This window comes from Sphaerodactylus townsendi, linkage group LG04 (assembly GCF_021028975.2).
Source record: "Sphaerodactylus townsendi isolate TG3544 linkage group LG04, MPM_Stown_v2.3, whole genome shotgun sequence".
In the NCBI taxonomy this organism is placed as follows: Eukaryota; Metazoa; Chordata; class Lepidosauria; order Squamata; family Sphaerodactylidae; genus Sphaerodactylus; species Sphaerodactylus townsendi.
The window spans coordinates 93,530,737-93,554,217 of record NC_059428.1 but is presented as its reverse complement, the minus strand read 5'-3'; the positions used below and the strand labels follow the sequence as shown (position 1 = coordinate 93,554,217).

At 43.1% G+C, this 23,481-nt stretch overlaps 1 protein-coding gene across 2 annotated transcripts in view; it reads right to left on the bottom strand.

Annotated features, from left to right (window-relative positions):
* Positions 1 to 925, bottom strand: part of TUBGCP5 (tubulin gamma complex associated protein 5) — a 28,869-nt gene extending 27,944 nt beyond the window's left edge. Inside the window, exon 1 of one of the 2 annotated variants that reach the window (XM_048494210.1) lies at positions 653 to 925. In XM_048494210.1, the coding sequence (XP_048350167.1) occupies positions 653 to 825 (173 nt within the window). In that variant the 5' untranslated portion in view covers positions 826 to 925. The remainder of the gene's footprint in view (positions 1 to 652) is intronic. The other variant, XM_048494211.1, reaches the window with a different exon arrangement.
* Positions 926 to 23,481: the final 22,556 nt, after the last annotated feature.

Sequence of the window (23,481 nt, the reverse complement as noted above, 5' to 3'; positions counted from 1 at the left end):
AGCCAATTCAACATACGGGATGAACTGTGGCAAGATGAGATAAGCCAGCAACTAGGATTCCCCCCCAACCCCCCCCCCAAAAAAAACCCACAAGCTTTAACAAATTCATGGAGTTCTACCAACAGCTGTATCAATCAATACTAAAAATAGAACCTATCCAATTGCAGTTTCTTTCCACCAAGGGGGGAAAAAAATCACATGGTGACTATTCCAAATTGATTCTGGGGACTTTCCCCATTAGCCTGTAGTAGCAAAACCAGACTTCTGGAACCATAAAGTCTTACTGTAGTGCAAACTTACTATAGCCCACTGGGATATCTGCTGAAGGGCGATAGGGTGCTGAAGTACAAACACTGGGGCCAAATGACAGTAGAAAACACGCGGTGCAAGTGGATGTGTGACACTGCTCTGCATATAAAAATAAACAGTAGAAACTGGAGACAGCACAGGGCCAAGCTCCCATCAGCTAGCATAACACACTGCACGAGGTGGACGGAACCCTCCGCATCTCAACTGAGTTTCCCACGGCTTTGAACGCCAACCAGGTTCTTCACAGTGGTGCATTTAAACGGGATACAAAACCTTCCAGCTGTCGCTCTAACTGCACAGCAGAGCCCTCTCCCGTCCCCACGCCTACCCGCCCCCAACAGACCTGAAGTTGGACCAGGCGAAGTTCAAAGCCGCCTGGAACTGACCCGGGAGCTCCCCGTCGCTCCGCTCGCTCAGGCCGGTGATCCGCCGGATCAGCTCTCGCACGGTCAGGTCTTGCTCCTGCTCGAAACGGCTCCAGTGGGCGGGGGGAGTCGTGGCCCCAGCTGCCGCCATCACCGGGTAACGTCTACCCAAAGCAGCCGTCCTATATTATAACACACCATTCGGCACCTTTGCTTGTTTCTATCGCCGTCATTCATTACGTCTCGCGCGCTTACAACGTCTCGTGAGAGTTCCGCCAGAGCGCTTCTCTAAAGGAGACTTGAGAACCCACACGCATGCGCTGTTCTTTCATCGCTTCTGGTTTGGGGAAGAGACTTATTTTGGCAAAGTTGTTGTGCAGAGCTGCGTTCTTTTGAGCAGGTTGTGTTAGATATTAATTCAAACTATAAAACGCTTTGTTTTCTATCTTGTTGTCGCTTTCTATGAAGTAATAAGCGGGGGAAAATATTTGATATCTTTATTCGGAACCAAAGTCTTATTATGTTTAATGACGCTTACACGCGCAGGGAAGTAAGCATAGGATGTGCACCCATGATACAAAGTGTGCAGTTCTGTTTCACGCTGCGAAGTGATGATCTTTCCTATTATTTAAGAATTTCTCCCACTGGCTGTTGTGGTTTTTCTGGTCTGTGTGGCAGTGGTCTGGTAGTTTTTGTGCTGACATTTTGCATCTGAAGATGCCAGCCATAGATGCGGGTGACACATTAGGAATAAAAACTTATTGACCATGGCCACACAGCCCAGAAAAACCACAACAGTCAGTTGATTCCAGACGTGAAAGCTTTCAACAATACAATTTATTCAGCCTTTGCAGTTCTGCTCTAGGGAGTGGTTTATCTGTTTTGACATGACATGTTGCTCTTTGATTATTATGAAGCAGAGAGGGGAAGGCAAAGATACTGTTGTACACCCACTGTGGGCTATGTTGATTAAAATTAAGTTGCATGCATTTTACAAATGCTGTGATCTAGGACTAGCTTGAAAAGTAGGATACAAATGTTGCAAATAAATATTAAAAACAGGGAATAGAAAACAGATTCTTCCTTGCATAGTTTGTGGGCACAGACCTTCTGTATTCCACTGTCCCCACTAGGCCTGCAGTGGACTTTATCTGGTAGAAATCTGTGTGTGTAGTTATTTTAGCAGCATATGTGAGAATAGCAATATTTTTATGCTTAGCGTATACTTAGTGTACATTTTAAAAGGCTGAACAAAGAGGAAATGTATGGCAGATGTGGTGTGCAGATGATAGTCACACCAGTACTCTTCTACCATTATACACATTTTGTTCTGTTATTAATCATGATATCTGTTCTACTTCTGTTGCACACAGCTTTGGCAGAAGTACAACAGAGATTATGTTTTCCATTTGAATGTGCCAAATTACTAAAAAAAATGGTGTTTCCTGCTGTGCATAAGAACAGTTTACTGGATTAAATTTCATCCAAAGTATTTTGGCCACGATTGGAAGTTATTGTTTTGTTCTCTTACTGAAAGAGAATGTATATACATTCTCATCCAGCAAAGATTAATTAAAATGACTTTCATTTTTATTTTGCTTTTATCTATTGGGGATAAAGTTGAGGAAAGTATTATTCCAAGTCTGACCTTTACAAATGCTAATGAACATTCTCCTTGCATAGCCTGTCACATTCATTTATGTTCATCTTGCTTTAATTGTTTTTTTCCTATAGGGTTTTCATGAACACTTCTTATTTCCAATGAAAGGTTCCCAAGAACATGTTTCCCAAGTACATGTTTTTTAATGTTAATGGAACTGCTCTCTAAAACATTTTATCCTTAGATCTCTCCAAGTCCTTCTTCCTCAATCATTGCATGCCGCTAAACACCTTCCAAGTTGTATCACAAGAGATTAATTTATGCTATAAAGATAACTTTGGATTTTTGCTATAAAGCTAACTTTGCATAATTTATGCTATAAAGATAACTTTGCATTTTTTAATTTCCAAACTGATTTCAGAAGGATAATGTGTATGAGAATGGATAACTGCTCTAGTATCAGGGTACATTGATATTCTACAAATGTGCCACTTTATCTTTTTCATGCTTGCTTAGAAGGAACTCCCATTTTTTTGTTGGAGTATTGATATGAATGGACTGAGACTGGAGCAACTCTCTTAGGACTGACTGTTAATCTTAAAAAGTCATTCAGGTAGTAGAATGCAGTTGCAGACTCGACTGGTCCCTGGCTCTGACTGGAATCAATTTTTATTAATATAAACTGTTTCTCAGAAAGGGGCAACATATTTCTGGGCACAGGAGGTGAGTATGTGTATGTAATAACTGAAACATTGCAGCTGCAGCATTTTTAAACCTTGAGCTGATCCCCCCAGGGAATACTAGTGCTAACTAATTGAAATCAGCACTTCAAGAAACACTGTAGGGCGTTCCTTATTTTTGTCCTAGTGGCCTGAAACCGCACCCTGTGACTTACATTCAAGACTAGAAATTGTCGTGTTTTCCTGTCACTTGGATCTCTCCACTATGTTTGGCATAAAGAAATCGAATATTTTTGTTTGTTTCTGGAATCTACAAATCGCATAAGATTTAAAGATGGAAATAAAGTAGTATTATTTTTATTTTAAATTGTAAATAAACCCTGGAATGTTTTGGTGAAGAATAGCAAATCTTTCAGAATAACAAACAGCTATCTGTCCCTATTCCAGCTGTTGACTTCATAAAACTCCATAACAACAATTCTCTTAACTCTTTCCCCATGTGGTTCTGTCTCAAAGGAACCATTTTATGACTCACAGAGAAACAGCACAGTTCTGAACAAATTCCAACAACCATGAACTGCCAGATGCCTGTGCTACTGTATCTTTGAGATGTTGCCAATGACCAAACATGAATCTAGTTCACATAGTATTGGAGTAAAAGATGTATTGTCTATTGTTGTGGAACCATCACTGATGCCAAGTTGTGTCAGCAGAGTATAATACAGTAAAAGGCTTTTATTTTTGCTCAGTAGAGCTGTAAATTACCCCACTTAGTAATTATTCCATGTTTTCTGGGTTTTTTTGTCCCATTAATATCTTAGCAAAGAATTGCTTGGCAACAGAAACTGCTAAAAACACAAAAGCAATTAGAAACTAATTAATTCAGGTGATTATAAGTTTGCCCTGACCACGATAGCCCCAAGCTAGCCTGATCTTGTCAGATCTCAGAAGCTAATCAGGGTCAGCCCTGGTTACAGTTTGGGTGGGCCACATCCAAGGACTGCGGGACTTAAATGAGTTCTGCAGGGCCTGCAAGACAGAGCTTTTCCGCCAGGCTTTTCCATCTAGCCAGTCAGCCTCATCATTATCATCATTGGCTTCCCATGGGTATAGTAGTTGGGGTGGATTTCTGACGCCATCTATTAGCTATTTTAATGTTTTAAAGGTTTTAATGATATTTTATGGTTGTTTTAACTTTGTAATTTTGTTGTTGTTGCCGCCCTGAGCCCTGATGGGGACGGCAGGGTGTAAATATAAATAAAAATAAATAACAGGGTCATCACATGGAGGCAGGAAATGGCAGACCATCTTTGAAGTCTCTTGTCTTGAAAACCCTACAACAGTGATGGCGAACCTATGGCATGAGTGCCACAGGTGGCACTTGGAGCCCTCTCTGTGGGCACTCGCACACAGAGTTTGTCATGTGGGGGGCGGAATATCACCTCCCACACACACATCTAGGCTGGCCTGGGCCACTGAGCACGATGTGTGCCCACCACGGTGAGCAGGAAGGACTCGGCTGGCGGGCCTGGTGCCTGTGTGCCAGGTGGCTGCTGCCTGGGGGGGGGGGGCGAGGAGGCAGAGATGCTAGAGAAGCACAGAGCGGTACACGTGGGACTTGCTGGAGACTAGAGCAGGCTGGCCCCTGCTTGAGCAGGTGGGGGTGGAGGAAGAGGGAGCCAACTGGTTTTTTCTAAACTAAAACCTCAGCATTCAGGTTAATTTGCCGGGTTGGCACTTTGTGATAAATAAGTGGGGTTTGGGTTGCAATTTGGGCACTCGGTCTCAAAAAGGTTCACCATCACTGCCCTACAATGTCACCATAAGTCAGCTGTGACTTGACAGCACAACACACACATGTTACAAATTTCTGAAGGTCAGACGAGTCAGACTTTAGGTTTATTCCCGCGTGTATCATGGAGAGGCTAAATAAATTATACAGGTTCACGTTCAGAGACCTTTTTTAGTTCAAAGTGCGCAGCAAACATTTGGCTACGATTTCTGTTATTTCAGCCTCAGGATTGTTGAGCAGAAGAATCATCTTTGCGTTGGTAGAGAAAACCGAGAACCCAGCCGAGGTTAAGGCAGAGAAATCGGGCCTAAAGCTATTATACTTCCAGCAGAACAGCAAGATGTGTTCAAGAGAGTCAGTATAGAAAAGGCAAAAAGAACAATGTTGATCACACTGAGAGATGTTGAAGAACCGGCCTTGAAGTAAAAACAATAGAAAGGAATTACATCTTGCTCTTGAAAGTGCCCAAACCAAGTTTATGGTTTGGGAGTTGGTTCAGATAGTGGGCAACACAGAGCTTTCGGGGAGTGATCACGAAGTACAAGGGTGACCAAGAACTCTGTGCCTTGCATATAGATATTGAAATTCCTGATCAAATAATTTATTTTTAATTGACGAAAAACCTCGTTAGCAGTGAGCACAGTGACGTTGGTATCGATTTTTATGGGGTGGGTTTGGGGGCGGGACTATGCCCCCACCCCACCCCTGGGGGCATGGTCACACCTCCCCAAGCCCTGCTCCCAGCCTCAGTGCTTATAAAAGCAGCTCTCTGAGGCAAGGGATGGCAGACTCAACGCCCCGCCCCCCACCAGCTGGGCTTCCAGCCCGCAGCCCCTTCTGCCTTCCCCTCCAGGCAGAGGTTTAGCTAGGGAAAATGGAGTCCGGTGCAAAATCTGTGGTTTGTGCCCCCTCCCCCCATGGGTGGCTGCTGTGATGCTGGAATCCACTCCCAAACAGCATCACTTTCAATGGTGTTTAAACTAGGGAGCCCAGATTCTCCTTTTAAATCCACCTTAAAGGGAGAATCTGGGGTCCCCCGTTAACATTGAAAGTGATGCTGTTTTGGGGTGGATTATCCCCCACCCTGAAACAGCATCACTTTCAATGTTTAAACTGGGGACCTCAGATACTCCCTTTAAATCCATGCCACATGGGGTGGATTTAAAAGGAGAATTTGGGGGGGTGCCTGCTGTCAGGGGTGCAATTGTTAAGCTAGCAGCACCAAACCTTCAGGGTATCTTTAGGAGACTCTCCTGATGATACCACCCAGGTTTGGTTCAGGAGGTCCAAAGTTATGGACCCTCAAAGGTGTAGCCCCCATCATCTATTAGCTCCATTGGAAACAATGGGGGATGGGGGCCACTACCCGTGGTGGTAGATCCCCTGCACCACAAAACTAATTTGCACTCATAAGTAGCTACCAGACCAGAAGCCCCAAAGGGTTCAGGGTAGGAACTGGCACAAGAAGCTGAGACTGTAAAGGGACCCATAAAGGAGAGCAACCTTTTGCCAGGTATCTCGCAGTCATTTCCAGGACTCCAAGAGTAGAGATGGTGGAAAGCCAAAGAAGAAGCACAGCTCAGACAGCAGAGAGCACAACTGTCTCTCCAAGGCCTCTCAATTGACGGTGGTACATCTGGAGACCAGACTTCACCATAAGGCTTTGGGGGATTCTGAACAAGGTCCAGCTGTTAGTGCCTGTAGACTCCAGGCTACTGCTGCAGCTGCAGGCCCTTCTATAAATAGCCTCTGTTCAGCTCTGTCTGTTGTGGGATCAACAGTTCCAATAATGCTTGCTATCCCTCCTTACCAGCCAGCTATCTCTAGGTATGAACAGGACAAACTAGGCCACGCTTGTCTACTCCAAGCCACTACATAAGTCTGAGAGCTGAACAGGGGCAGAGTGCAAGATCTGCTAGTAACATTGGTACTACCTATGTCGCCTCTGACCATCCTGTCCTCCTAGGGGGCAGATGAAGAGCAGGGAGTGAATGCTTGTTCTGCTGAAACCCAGCAGAACAGGATCGTTCTACTCTATACATCATTATATGAGAGAACAGAGCTGTAGGAGGAAAGAGAAGCCAAGCTTTTTGTGCATCAGACTTTTCCGCATCTAGTTGCTAAATAACTTGCAGTAAGTCGGATGCTTGGTGTATGAGTACACATTGAAAGTGCTCTGTTGTTTATCATTACCAAAGACCTTTTCAGGATACACTGTTCTTTGTATGACTTATTCTCAGAAAAGGGCTCCACAACTGGCTTGCTGATAAAAAGCAATTTAACAATCATAACAACAACAAAAAATCACAAGAACCCCTTCCCTTCTAAAGAAGGATGGGACCTCTCCCTGACCATGAACTGAGCCTCAAAATGAGCCTGCATTCCTAGTTTCTCCAAAGTCAGTGCAAGGTCAGGGGAGGAGAAAGAGCCAGAACTTCCAGTATCTCAGCACTCAGTAAGCCTTGAAATATCTCATTATATTTTGTCTCTGCTTGAAAAAGACAAGTTCATTCAGCTAGGCAGGTAGGCTGGTTCATGTTGAGGCCCTACAGATGTGTCTGAGGTGTTTTAGGCTGATATCAATATCACACATTTCCCCTCGAAGAGAGGGCCTTAATTAACAAAAAGCACAAATTTTGGCAGGGTAACCCTGACCTGCATAATCCAAGCTAGCCAATCTCATCATATCTCAGAAGCTAAGCAGGGTTGACCTTGGCAAGTAGGATGGGAGACCTCCAAGGAATACCAATGTCATGACACAGAGTAAGGCAATGGCAAACCACTTTTCATCTTTTCTTGCCTTCAAAATCCCAGGCAAAATCTGACAGTGGCAGAAAAAAGGCACTTTATGATGGGCCTGACTGGAAAGAGTATCACCACAGATGACTCTTTCAGAGGCTCAGTGGGTCAAGCAATCTCTGGGTGGTAATTCTGCTGGAAATCTGTTTTAGGAAGGACTCCGGTGCAGAGGTGCTGCAGATATTACCAAGACACAGCAGACTGATGAGGGCAGGTTGCCAGATCAATTATTCAAACAGATATTCAACACCCATCCTCCTTTGTGGAGTCTTAAGATCCTTCATGTACTGTATTTATTCTTTCTTGGACACTATGAGTTTTCTCACCACACACTTGTGTACTCTGTACTACACTGAGCTGTGAATACAAATACTTTGAAACATTCACACTGACTGGGTAAATTCAGATGAATGTTTGCAGACTACAATGTTGCTATAGTACCTATGGCAGCAACACAAAAAGCACATTAGTTAATTTTCTTGTCCCCTAAGAATGTGAGATATTTTTGAAATTATTAAGGGGGAATCTATTAACTGGAATGGATTTTATCTTTGTATTATTAATGAAAATTCTTACCTGTTATTTTTAAAAAACCCTGCTTTTCTTATAAGAAAGCATCTCTGTGAGAGTAACAGCAAGAAGACTCGAGTACAGTTGCATCTGTCCAGTGACATAATGGTTGTACTGAATGAAATAGCAGTGAAAAGCAGGATTTGACAAGAAATACACTCCTCTGTGCTGCATATCTTATAAGATGCTAGCCCAGTTCTTACTCATGTCAGTAATAGCATCCACTGGGGCCCCTCTGACTGATTTCCCAACACTGTAATTCAGAAGTGCAGCCAAATTAGACTAAATCATAACTACAATACTTGGTGTAACAATAAAGTAACCTTAAGTATTTTTCCTTTGGGGAGAAAAAATATTTTTTTGTAGGGAAAGCTGAGGGAATTAGTAATGAAGCAAGATGTGCTGTAAATTCAAGCCAAAGTCCTATGAGATAATTCCAAACCTTTCACCTACCACAATAAACTGTTTCCCCACAAAAGCAAAGCAGCTCATTCCTTAAATTAGTTCTTTGTTCTTCAGTTTTTGTGCCCAATTTACACCTGCCATTAGAATTACACTGATACATGATGGAATGGAGAAGAGGCCCCACAATGTGCAGACAATGTCGTAGGAGAACAACAAAAGGATGAAGAAAATCATCAAAGGCAACCAGCAAAGCCCATTCTCTGCAGAAAACAGCCACAGAGCTCTTATCACAAGCCCCAGAATGCTGACTGCTTCAGGGATTTCCCCCCACCCTTCTAAATTTATTTTCTGAAATGGTTTGGAATTGGTGATAGTAGCCACATTTGAAGATTTAAAGTAATATTGTGGAATAAAGAAGAGTTGGCAGTTTGTAAAACCAATATTTTCTACCTCAGCGGCTGATAATATATTACTCTAAAAAGAAATGCAGCTTGTAGTTAATATGAAATTCTGTTTGGAGAAGTGGAATAATTAAATGAAAAAAACTATTTGCATTTCAATAGGATATTTTTGTAGTATACAGTGGTATGGAAAAATTTATGCATAGCAGAGTGCATAGAAACTCTGTTCCACACCTGCGGTATTCATCAGAAAAACTAACAAATGATTCAGCCTTCTTAATTTATTCCCTGCCTTCTTTCCCAATGGGACCAAAAGTGGCTAATCCAAAACAGGTCTACTCTGAAATAAACCCCATATTATTCAAAAGAGTTTATTTTGAGGAAAGTATCCGTAGGACTATAGCTAAGTGTGAAAAGCTATGACTAGTACAGTATGAAATATAATCAGTATCTGTACAAACTGCGAGTCATGATTCAATTTGACTGGAATTGGCTTCTCTGCATTCCATGATGTGGCACAAAAAAATAAAAATCCTGAATTCTTGTCCTGTGGTCCTCCTCACCCTTTTAAAATAAACCAAGTCCTTATTCCTAAGAATTTTGTATGTAATTTAAACTGAGATGTGACACTTTTCCAGATATGTGTTTAGGATTGAAGTTTTATGTAGAGATTACATTTTGTACAACTACACTGATTCCTGCTAACATTAATCAGTCTGTTGTCACATCTGATAATAAGTACAACCTTTCAGACCAGGACAATGAATACTCTAACCTATCTGTGACAAAGACTGAGAGGAACTTTCCAGTACGAAAAGGCAAAATGCTTTGTTCCTTATTGATCATTTCTGGGTTCTCGTTTAGACATTTCCTGCTGTAAACCCAATGATAGGTATCCTAAAACTGATGTACAAGATCTGTAGATGTATATGTTGTTTAAATCATGTTAGTTTATAGCCCGAAAAAGTCTACTCAGTTAAAGAATCACACTGAGTTGGAATGGATATCTGCTGTGAGGTTTTTAAAAAACATATGGCCCATTTGTGTTGTTTCTAGGATGTTGCCTTGGCACAGGATTTAAACTGAAGCTGTCAGAGGCAGTATTTAGGTTCTGAACAGTTATTGCTGCCCCTCTTTGTAAAAAGAACACTCAAGATTTTAAAAATTGCCAGTTGCTATCTGTGAATGTGAGTGTCTTACAATTTCCTTGACGGGTATTTTCCCTGCCCGCATCACACAACAAAGACTGATTACTGCATAGATAAACTAGGTCACTCTTTAGAACAAAGAACTAGGGTTGGGAGGAGATGCTTACCTCAGTATAGCAAGATGCTAAATTCTCTAACCACGTTCTTGAGGACTGACTTGTAGAAACTGTGGCTGGTTTGTGGCAGACTATTTGACAAATGAAGTTAAAATAATTATTGATGTGTTCAGAGAAACAGCCTTAATGTTATTCACTGCCTTGAATATATTTTAACATAAATGTGGGAAAGCAGTGAACTAAATAATAAATCAAATGCCAGCCTATTTTAATAGATACACAGCACAGTTTCAAAAATAGTTTTCAGTATAGAATGACAGTTGGCTTAGTAAAATATCAGAATTTCTACCAAGTGCACAGAAACTCTGGAGCAAAGAGCTGATGGATCTTTAGATGCTACCTAACCTATGTTTCTAAACTACAAAAGATGTCTTGAAGATGGCAAATACCTGCCTTGGAAAAAATAATGAATTTTTCTTTTTATGTTAGGGCAATTCAATCTGCAGATGTTGCATACCATTTAAATGCACTGCAGGGACTGTTATTGAAATTGCACAAGCTGTTCAGCTGTTTATTTGTTTATTCTAACAACAAAGTCATTAAGGAAAATATTCCAAGTGAACACAGGTATTTCTTTGTGTTAGGACTTTTTTTCAATATTACATAGCAGCAGCCATATCAAATTTTTGCCACTGAATCATATCTTTATGTTATCTCTAGGCAAAGCTGAATTTCATACTTTGGAGGTGTGCCCAGACTGGCAGAGTTGCCAGATCCAGGTTGGGGAACTCCTAGACATTTGGGGATGGAGTCTGGGGAGGACAGGGACCTTAGTGGGGTACAATGCCATAGAGCCCACTCCCTAAAGCACCCATTTTTCTCCAGAGGAACTGAAGTCTGTAGTGTGGACATGAGCTTATGATTCCCGGAAATCCCTACTGAAGCAGGCCAAATTGACCAGAGTTAAGCATCATGATTTTAGTGATGTATTAAGTTTAAAAATGTACACATGAGAGGAATTGCCTCAGTGCAGTAGTTGATGTTTAGATAGAACTGTGATAGCTCTCATCCTTGCTTGGAAGTCATCCAGACATTCACAGGCTAGTTCTGGTTATTCAGTAGTTAAGGGGAAGACACTGCACACATGAACAGAGTAACTTCCTTCTTTTGTCTTCACATGTTCCAGAGAGAAACCCTGATATTCTTCTATCCTGCGCACATTACTTTAAAAATATGCTCCACAGAATTCAAAGGAATTGAGATTTATTCAGAGTAAGTTTGCATAGGACTAACGCCTTACTTGTATAACAAGAAAGAGTAGCTCATCTAAGGGAAGAGGTTGCAGGTATCAACAGAACTTTTAGCATCTCATTAAACTATTGAAATTCTTGGGGAAAGGTATAAGTGGTAAAAAAAAAACCCTAAGACTTGCATGTGAAAGCTTTCCCATGGTTGTATGGCATGAGTTTCCATTGCAGCATGGGATCCTTTGATGCTAGGCACAGAAGATGAATCTTACATGTGGCCAATGTACCCAGCATCAGAGGAATGTGCTCCACAACAGAGGACCACACTAAAATGAAACTACAGGGTCCCAGGTATAGTTTATGTTTATGTTGTTATTTATTTTAAATCCCTGTTTTTCATACTCCTAGCACCATAGCGACTGTGATTGCTTCCATATTTTAATTAAAACAATTACTTTTCACTAAACATATTAAACAAAGCAGCAGCAATAAAATATATCAACAGAAATACAATAGTAACAATTTTAAGATACCATAACCAGCATTAAAATTTTAAAAATTGGGGCGGGGGAGAACTGGCGGACAACAGTCACCCTCAGAATCAAAATCAGAAATTCAGAGAAGGGGGAAGGGAGAGAGTAGCACAGCAGAACAGTGAGCAAGAGGTCTGAGCAAAAAGAAATATCATTACTTGGAGCCCAACGTTTAAGAAATTGGGCACAAAGCAAACAGTCGCAGGTACAGTTCCAGAGCTGAGACAGCACAACAGCCAAGGCCTGCTCGCTAGTAGCTTCAGAAAGTCAAACACATTCAGGAGGGCCTCTATAGGTGAATTTAATTTACAGGCAGGCTCATAAGGGAATAGACAGTATTCTAAATACAGAGCATGTCGCACTTTAAAGATACTAATCTGCACTTTGAACAGTGCCCAGGAGATAATGGGAAGTCAGGTAAACTCTTTTCAGTGAGATATGATCTATAAACACATTTGTCAATAATCTTCCTGATGTTTTCCACATTAACCAAAGCTTTTGAATAGTTCCAAAGGGAGCCCTACACACCGCCCATTGCAATCAGCTAATGAGAATGTGATCAGAGTGAGGACAATCATGGCCAAATCATGCCTGCTCAGTAAAGGGTGCACAACTGAAGTTGACTAACAGCACTACAAGTCCCAAAAGAGTCATGAGCCGCAAAGTCTTAATAGGCCCCAAAGGCAATCTCTAATTGAAACTGGCTTAATGTTAGGTTTTCATTGACTCCAATTACATAGTAGCACACTTTCCCCCTGAATCAGTTGGTCTGCGCCCAGTTGGTCTGGGTTTGGGGATGTTCTGAAAATTAGACCAGTTTTGTCAAATTCCCCAGATCACACCTATCCTTTAAAATTCATACATACAGAATTGTTCTCTTTCCTGTTGGAGGTTTTGTAACTCATGCAGGAATCATATGAATATTGGCATGTAACTGCAGCTGCAGTGCTTATTTTGAATAAAACAACCGTTAACAAAGTAGAAATGGCTTGTGACAATGACAGGAAAGAGATCAGGGAAGAATGGTTCCTGCTGATAACCTTAATCTCTGCACGTGCACTTTAATGGTGATGGAAACATCTGGTGAGGATGTATTTTCTATAATAGTAGTCCTTAAGAGGAACTGATAACAGGGGATAATAGAAAAAATATTACTGCAATTTAACATGTGTTCAATAGCAAAGGTGCACTAGATGATATACAAGATGCAGGAAGGGATGCTGTTCCCGCTCAAACTAGGTTTATGTTTTTTTAGAGCACCCATAGCTTTATTATATGCTAAAGGCAGTGTTATGACCTGGATGGCCCAGGCTAGTCTGATCTCATCAGATCTCAGAAGCCAAGCAGGGTCGGTTCTAGCTAGCACTTGGATGTGAAACCTCTGAGGAATACCAGGGTTACTATACAGAGGAAGGCAATGGCAAACTACCTCTGGTAGTCTCTTGTCTTGGAAACCCTACTGAGTTGCCATGTTGGCTGCAACTTGGTGGCACTTTTCACACCCACCCACAAAATCACTATACCCACACTGCTAGACAGGCAAATATACTAGCACTATAGTGAGCAAAGCGCAATTTAATAAATAAATGAAAAAGTTCATTATCAAGTGTAAAGAAAGTGCACTTTTATAAGATTGTAATGTTAACTTAGCATGAGAGTAGCCATTTTGTTACGATTTTAGAAAAAAATAAATGTGGTGTCTGTATGCTTTGTTTCACTAACTGCAGCTTGAAGAAGATAGTTTTTTAATTCTCCAAGGTCACAAAAGACCATTGAAAGAGATAATTGGAAAGTGCATTTCTGCTAGAGTTTGTAACGGTCTCCACCTGCAAGCAGTTGAGTTACTGGCAATTACTTTAATTAGTAGAAATGATTTGATTGGATGTAGAGTGTCACCTGACATATAGCTTTTTCTAAAATGCTTTAGAATATTCTAAGGAGAGGCATGTTTACTTGTTTGCTTATGCTGTTACCCGTATTATTTTCCTTGCTTTTTTTACTTTGATCAATGTTCCTGACTAAGAATGTTATTTTGCTTGCGCTTTGGAACTAAGGGACTTTCTGGGACTTCCCCTTATTATGCTGGCTATTGCAATATTTCAATTAAGTTTTTGTTATAGATTGAATGTCATCACCAGTGCTTTTGAAATAAGGCAAAAATAATTTTTACTCAATTTGTGTGAGTAGGTTTTGTGGTTCAGAAGAACCTATGCAATAACAGGTCCTGAATGAGTACTCGAGGTCCTTGACATCAAGTTTAACAGAGAATCTGCATGCATCAAAAGCCAGCTTTTCAAGTATCTCAGGCTTCAGTTCCTTATAATGAGAATAATTTAACTGTGTGGCCAATATGTGGTAAGGCTTGTGTCTAAAGTGTGTTTGTGTTGTGTCTAAACTGTGTTGTGTCAGGTGTGTCTAAACTGGAGTGGCATGGGACCTTTCTCTTCTCATTCTTATTGCTTCTCTTTTATTTTCAAATGTATTACTATTTTTAAGTTTTTCAAATTTCTTTAAAAACATATCAACACATTTTAGGTAGATGTTTAGAGTATTCAATTGTACATATTATATTACTATATATTATACTATCGGGGCCTGGCCACGCGTTCCTGTGGCAATTGTCCTTCTCATCACAGTCCGCAACCCACACAGATGTCCATGCTGGTCCAATGATCTGTAGCATAGCCTTTTGGGGTGGTCAAATGGAATCCCTCTTTCCCCTTTCAATTCACATTGTGATATGGTGCTGTCTTGTTTTTTTAGAATAAGGTAACCCTTCCCATTCCACAACAGAACTGTCCAGAGTGCGAATCCCGCTGTCCATGAGGCTGGTTGACACGCACAGTCCTGGCTTGGGTAAGGCAGAACTGGGGCAAGGAGGCTATCCCAGTCAGACAGCAGAGGCAGGGTGGTGAGGCGCTCAAATCGAGGCCAGATGCCTGGGTTCTTAAAGGGCCATGTGCAAAAGAAGCGGAGCCAGTAGTGTTGGTTCGCCCCCACCCCTGTCAGAGGATGCCCTGTCAGGGCGGATTTTCTTAGAAGAAAAAGGCAAACTCCAGCTCACTTTTAGTAAAAGAGAGCTGTGGTGAATATGGGTGAGGAAGTGGGTAAGTGGTGGTTGGATGTGAGGGAGGGCAGAGTGAGGTGTGTGAGGATGAGCTGGATGTGTATGAGTGTATTTGTGTTGTGTGGTAGCAGTGGGTGAGGCACAGAGAATGAAAATTACCTGCATGTGAGGTTGGGGGAACCCCACCTGTCGTCTCACACGGCAAAGTGTGTATGTGTTTCACTTCCACTCGTATTACCTAACAGTATTACTGTTTTCACTGCTCATCTCTGGCCATCTGTGCGAACTATGGGCCTTTCCCCACTTACCTTCTGCCCCGCGCTACTGTAGGCAACTAGCACGGCTCATACCTGGCTCAGGTATGGACTTTCAGTGATTTGAAGGTCCAATTACCTGCCTGCAACAGGGAGGAACGTCATGTGAAAATTTGGGGGCCGTTTCCGCGTTAGGGCATGACTAACAAAGTCACTGTTAGCTTTTTATATATGTAGATTATATTCAGACTAGTTATATGAATGCAGTTGCAAACATATTTTCTTTTTTTTTAAAGCCAGCTATTCACATGCACAAGAAGAATGGAAATATCTTATAACAGCACAGTTGCAAGAGTAGCCACAAGTAGGTGATAGGGAAAGTGTTTTTGTGCACCTATTGTGAGCAACACAGAAGGCAGGATGGAGAAGTTTCTACAGAGATCAGGAAATTGGTGGTATCAGGCAAACAGATATGGGATGAGAAGAACAGTTGTTCACAGAGCCAGTGACTAGGTGCTACATCTGTTGATGGCAGAGGATGAGGGAAAAGGAAGGAATTCAGAATTGTCTGAGAACATGAAATTGGCAAGCAAAATTTCATTGAATAGATGCCAAAAGATGAACTGTGTTCAGAGTTTAAAACAAACCATGGTTTATGAACCATGCCTTGATTAAACCTTGGTTTATCGTGACATCTGCCAAACAAGCCAATTGGGTAGTGAGTGATAGCCCAGAATTCTAACCCACAATTTGTTAATTGCAATATGTCTGGGGATGGGGTGACCTCCCTGACCCAGTAGTTTTCCCCACTCCTTCATTTGCCCAGCAGGTTGCCCAGGGACCACAGGATACCGCACAGCTGGCAACCCCGCACTCAGACTTACTACTAAACACAAAAACTTCTTGGAACCCAGACAAAACTGCAGAGAACTGCCTGACTTATCTGGGCAGCCGAAGCAGCCCTCAGCAGTTCCACTGAGAAGGGTGGTGCCACCACAGCCAGGGGCGGAGCGAGAGGGAAATGAAACCGGGGCACATGCGCGCCCTGTGCCCCATTGGCACTACAGCACTGACCATAGCCCCAACCCAGTTTCAGAATAGGGCGGGGACCAGGCTGCAATCAGGAAGAAGGCCCAGAGCCCTTAGGGCCAAACTCCAGATGGCAGGGTTTGACAGACAGACTGCCAACCACTAATAGTCTGGAATAGGGAGTCCCAAGGAGGAAGGAACCCTTTTGGAAGGGATAAAAGGGACCCAGGGATGGGGGAGAGGAAGAAGAGGTCTGTGTGTTTATACACTGCTTCTGAAGTTCTACTGCACAACTATAGCTGTGAAGCAATAGACTATATGTCAAAATTGAATGCTCCTTTATTCGTCACCACAACAGATTCCAGTCTATCAACAATTTTAATATAATAATATGGTTTTAATACTACAGGAGAAAAGTAGTCATATACTGTCAGTAATTAGATACCATGAGGCAGACTTTAAAAGGAAGTAAAATTAGACAGGAAAAACCCTAAATTGATACGAAAACCACCATTGAGGATTTTTCTAAATCCTTGAAGAATAATCCATTATTCAATAGGCAAAGTCTTAATATTTCTTATCTAAAACAGTGTGTAAATGATCTGATAACTAGATTAGGTTGTTTGAATAACTACATCTTTCTTTCATTATATTAGCCAGGATTTTTTTTTCCAGGTCATATTAAGCAGGTGACTGCTTTGGTTTGGAATGGGAGGGGACCTTTTCTGTAATCTCTAGCAATGAAGCATAAGAAACCCATTCCTTGTTTTATAGGCACATCTCAGATGACAAAGTCTTGTTCACACACAAGTGATATGGTATAAATTCAGGCACTAAAAGGTAGATCAAAAAGGAGCAACTGAATGGATAACATTCCAACATTGCAGGAAATAGGGAAGATTTTAAAAATTATTTATTTTATAATAAACAACCTGGCCAACTCCTTTGTCATAGGAACACACACACCCCTCTTGTTGTGGGCATGACTGATACATCTGCTGCTCAAAGAGGTAGGACATACAGTCTGTACTGATGTGCCTTTTGCCAGTCTGATACCAAGAACATGAAGGGAGAGAGGAACAGGTACTATCTCAGCACTCAGTAAATATGGTATTTCATCCTCTTTAGCCATTGTAGAGGGGTGTAGTCTGTTACAAGCACAAAAGGGTTGCTAGCTAGATAATAATGGAGAACCTTGACAGCCCACTTGACTGCTAGGGCCTCTCACTCCAGCGTGGTGTACCACATCTCCAGGGTTTATGACTCAAGAATCCCATGGGCATTTCCTGGTCATCTCACTCTGAGAAAGGACTGCTCTAGGGCCCATTTCCAATGTGTTGATCCGGAGGATGAACAGCCTGACAAAGTCCAGATTGCTAAGGGTTGTTGTCTGTGAGAGGCTGACTGCAAACAGTAGGATGCTTCTTGATATGAGAGAAGGTACTTGGTTAAAAAAGTGATCTTCTCAAGGAGGGGCATATCCCCCATGACACAACCAAGGTAGCTCAGTCTCTGTGGAGGGTGAGACTGAAGATGGTAATGTCATCTATGTAGGCAGGTACAGAGGTGTAACACCTGGCCAGAACTATGTCAATGGGGTGTTGAACATTTCCACAACCCCCATGCAGCATCGTCTACAATTAGCAGAGGTTCTAGGGCAGGGGTAGGGAACCTGCGGATCGAGAGCCGCATGCGGCTCTTCTGCCCTTGTACTGCGGCTCCACGAGCCGAGCCGCCGGCTTCATCCTTGCCCGCCCTGCAGGCAGCTGGGCGGGCGCATCAATTGCCCGCAGCCGGCTGGGCTGCACCATGGGCTTCCCCTCTCGCCCGCCCCGTTGGAGCGGGTGCTTTCCCGGCGGCCAGTGAGGCTGAGTCGCCGGCTTCATCCTTGCCTGCCCTGCAGGCAGCAGGGCGGGTGCATCCATGTGTTTCTCAGAATGAGTGGAGTAAAAGGTTAAAAAGCCCAACATATACAGTGTTATCTTTATTTTAAATGTCAAAAATTATTTGCGGCTCCAAGTGTTTTCTTTTCCCGTGGAAAACGGGTCCAAATGGCTCTTTGAGTGTTAAAGGTTCCCTACCCCTGTTCTAGGGGGTGGCAAACACTGACCTTTTGCTGTCCTACAAGCATATTGGCACCTGCCATTATCCCTTTGGTCAGCCAACGGGAATGGGCTGTCCCCAGTTGGTCTAACTATGTCTAATCGCATGAAATACACATGTCTGCTTTGTTTCATTCCTGATATAGTTTGTCTCAGAAAAAGATGTTATACTTTGTCTCACCAAAAGATCTAAACGCAGATCGGAGACCCTGCAAAATGAAGTTGCCACCAGAACAGGAAGGCCTGTTCTCCAGCCTGCTGGGTTTCCTAAAGTAAGTGTGAGGGGGTGCTGTGGGGGGGGCGTGATTCCCCCCCACAGCGCCCCCCCTGCGGTGCCCCCCACACTAACTTTAGGAAACCGAGCAGGCTGGAGAACAGGCCTGCCTGTGTGGGAACTACATTTCCCAGGAGCCCCTGCGAAATGTAGTTCCCACCAGAACAGGCCTCCAGCCTGCTCGGTTTCCTAAAATAAGTGGTGGGTGGGGTTGGGGGAGGGGGGGCGCTGCGGGGGGTGGGAGGGTGAAAAAGCCAGAGTGCGCACTCTGGCCCAGCTACGCCTCTGCACACAGCCCAGAAAACCCACCACAACCAGTTGAATCCAGCCATGAAAGCCTTCGACAATACATTAGACATCAGTTAATACAACACTGGGCAGATAAGCACATTAAAACATCCATTGTCTTCACCGTGCTGTATGGTCCAGGGCTGGAAATGGATTCTCTCTCTAGGGGAAAGGTCTTTGTGTTGTCTTAATCCTTTCAGGTAGGGTGCAAGAGAAGCATTGTGTAAATTGCTTTGGAGGGAGACAAGTCCAGACATAGTCCTTGGGTGCAATGCAAGGAATGGGCACCCCATTTTGGCACTGAAGTGCTAGGAAGAAGAAGGGTTTGGATTTATATCCCCCCTTTCTCTCCTGTAGGAGACTCAAAGGGGCTTACAATCTCCTTGCCCTTCCTCCCTCACAACAAACACCCTGTGAGGTGGTTGGGGCTGAGAGAGCTCCGAAAAGCTGTGACTAGCCCAAGGTCACCCAGGTTCCATCACCTTCCTAGGTTGATTGGTAGGAGTGTGTGGGAGTGTACAGGCTAATCTGAATTCCCCAGATAAGCCTCCACAACTCATGTGGCAGAGCTGGGAATCAAACCCGGTTCCTCCAGATCAGAGTGCTCTTAGCCACTGCTCTTAGCCACTACGCCACTGCTGCTCCAAGTCACCTGTTCCAAGTCCAAGTCACTGCTCCAAGACACCCCAAGGATTGGCTGAGGTGGTGAAGACGCCACTGTATTCCAAACAGAGTCCCCTTAGTCCATCATAGGTCAGTCTCGTAACAGTATGTGATATGAAAACCTCTGCACGAGACCCTGGAGAGCAGCTGCCAGTCTGAGCAGACAATACTGACCTTGAAGTACCATTAGTCTGATTCAATATAAAGCCACTTCATGTGTGTGTTCATGCCTGGTTTGAGAGTCAGGTGTGAGCCAATCCGCAGTCTTTCCCCTCTGATGTTAAGGGTAGATGCCCTCTCCCCAACTCCAAGGGGTTGAAAGCTAAGATGCAGTTCTCCTGTGGGCTGGTCAAACTGCCACTTGAGGTGGTGGATATGCAGGTGGCAACAGACCCGTGGACCTGGAGGTGGCTCTGGGAGGAATAAATACTGTGAGGTATCTCAAAATATTCACATTATTACATTTCACAGCAAATGAAGTTTTTTAAAGCACAAGAACACTTAAAACTGAATTAGATCATGGGTCTATCGTGGTCAATACTGTGTATTCTGACTTGCGGCAGCTCTCCAGAGTATCAGGCAGAGGTTTTTCACATCCCCTACTACTTGATCCTTTTAACTGGAGATCCTGGGGATTGAACCAAGGACTTTCTGCATGCAAAGCAGGTGCTCTAACACTGAGCCACAGTGCTCTACCCTTGTCGGCTTTGGATTCAATACAGATAACAATCTCTGCTGTTTCAAGTGGGAACAGGGCTGTTGCTTGCAGTGTTTCAGTGGACCAGGTTGTAAGTTTGTTTAGGAGCACAGTTCTGGTGCATTAAAAAAGTCCGGATTCTTTCAAAATCTGCATTCAGTTGAAGTAAACAGAAGCTTAGAATCTGCAATATGGCTTAGATGTCCAAACACATTACTAATTATGTAACTGTTCACTTGCCTATGGTTAGAACAAGTACGGTATCTCACAGTAGAACATTATATCCACATTGTTTTGCAATCGCTGTGTAAGAAGACAAATTTGGGGTATATGTGATCATATAACCGTAGCTACATTTCTTCACACCTTTAAAGCTCTAAGTAGCTGTCAATATCATATTACTGATAGAGACAGTTCAAAGGAACTCTTTCAGACTAATGGTTTTTGTGACAAACATTTAAGATATAAAAGGGGAAATATTTGGTAGATTTTGTGAGTCTTGTTGGGACTTTGTGATAAGATAGACTCAAACTGGACAGATTCTGTGAATGTATGTTGCACCATCAGGATCGGGTGGGGCCAACACACCCTTTAGAGTCTTGACAAGCCTTAGATTAGGGAAGGTTCACAGCACCCTAGGTCTTCTTTCTCTCTTTCTACAGCCCTCTTCTATAGCCAGTTAAATGGCAGGAGAACTAGAATGTTTCTGGCCCTTATGAGGGAGACTCCAATGTACATCTGCCCTTTCGTCTTCCTGCCTCTATGAGGGTTCCATCACCTTCCTAGGTTGATTGGTAGGAGCTTTTGCCAACTGGGTATGGTCAATTCCGCAGAACATAATAATACCAGGTTACATTTGTTATTTTAAAATTCATGCCTATTCTATCCAGGTTTCTCCTTTCATATGAGTGCTTCTTCACATCGGTGTTTCTGTGAAGGAATTGAATTAAGATCGGGAGGAACTATTCTGATTTCTTTTGCACAAGCCTGGCTTTTTTTGTTTTTACAATGGAGACTCAGCCACGCATGCTCAAACATCCCTCTGATTAGCTCTTCCCCCACTCAAAGGCATCACTTCTGATTGGTGGATCCACAGCAACCGCAGGAAACCAAGCAGGACACCTCTTTTCTCTAGCCTTGGAAAGGAGCCAGTACAGTGAGCAACATGGCAAGCACGTTGTGTTATACAAAATAAAAACATTTGACCAATACTGGGCAGAGCACTATGTCCCATCCCCATCATGGGAACGGGGCAAGTGCTTGTGCTTTCCCGCATTGGCTCACTTGCCTGGCTCCCAGAATTGCTGTCAAAGGGCAGAAAACTTGCTTGGGAAATGTTTCAGAAAGGACGAGCAAGCTGCAATTCAACAGAAATGAAACTGGCATGATGTAAGGTGGAGAGATCAGGCGGCGGAGCTGAAAAAATAAATTGTTTTTGCTCCCATGGTGTTCCCATGGAAATGGGTTAGATGCAGGATTTTGGAAAAGTTCACGATTTTAGCGGTTTTTGAAAAACTGGGGATGAGAGAAATATCATGGGACAAACCTGCTTTAGGATTGAGAACCATGCAAACTTCTTGGCCACACTGGGATATTTCCCTTGCTCAATCTTGCTCAAACTGGGATATTTCCCTTGCTCCCTTGGGACCATGCAGAATTGACCTATAACTGGGTGAGGCTGACCTCCAACTTCAATCTCCACCTCCCTTGAGTGACTGGACTGCCTAACCATTTGATGCTGGCACATTAAAGACCAGGGTTGCTCTATATGATGGTTGTTCCACCCCCCCACCCCTGGGTTGAGTGCACAACTGACCTTTTGAGCAAGCCTGGCTTCAACAGAAGAAGTTTGCATTTATACCACACTTTCTCTCCTGTAAGGAGAATCAGAGAGGCTTACAAACCCCTTTCCCTTCCTCTCCCCACAAGAGACACCTTGTGAAGTAAAAGAAAAGTCTGTCTTTATGGTCAGTGACCAAATTGTAAGGTATGTGAGGCTGAGAGAGTTCCAAAGAACTATAACTAGTCCAAGGTTACCCAGCAGGCTTCATGTGGCAGAGCTGGGAATCAAACCCAATTCTCCAGGTAAGAGTCTACCAGCTTTTGACCACTACACCACATTGGCCTACCACTCAGAGAATAGACAGCCTTGCTATGTTAACTGGCAGGGACGGGGCCAACTTCTTTGTATGCAATGGAGGCCATTGCCAGGCAGACTGCTCCAGCTGGACCTCTCCCCCTTCACCTCTGGTAAGTACTGGCATATTGAAGCTACCCTCAGGAAAATCCGAATATAAACTGTATGAAAAGCTTCTACTATTTTAATTCTACTCCAGTAGACAGGGTTTTAACAAGACAAGTATTAGTTCCACCCAAACTCAAAATACACGCTCCCAGAATACACGCTCTACACGCTGCTGCTGCTGGTCTCCTACGCATTCATTCATTCTGTTCAACATTTAAAAGTTCATATTCCAGTGCTCATCCAATTCTGAAATATTTCCCATGGCAGTGAGTTCCTCAGGTCAATTACAGATCATGTAGTGAAGAAATACTTTCTTCACTGACATTTTTACAGAACCATCCAAAGTAGATCCACTCAGAATTCTGCTGAGGTCTATGGTTAATGGGGTTACTCCCAGGAAAGTGGATTGCACTGCGAACATTATTGTAAAAAAATTAATGAATAACAATAGTATGTAATATTTTTAAAGGGCAATGGTGTGATTATCAGGAAAGTTACATGGCCATGTACTCCCACACACCCTATGCTGTTTTTTTCTCAGAATTTTTTTCTTCACCACGTTTGATGGGTGCCAAAGTAACTATGCACAGGATTAAAGTCCTGGAATTCTCCAGCGATAACATTCAGATGCGTTAAAGAAAGAGAACCCAAACAGGAATCTACTGGCTCTTTTATTTCTTTTAGTCTTTAAGATGTCACCCGACCCGTTTTATTTTGCAGCAGCAGACTATTATATGGCGGCTGCCCATCTTCCATTCACGGCAAGGGATGCTGTGGTCATCAGTGGCTGAGAGAGAGCGCCTGGACCACAAGCAGCAGCCTCTCCTCTCAGACGGCCGCGGCGGCCTCGCCTTTGCATGCAAGAAAGGCGGGCTATTGCCTTGAGCCTCTCTCTCT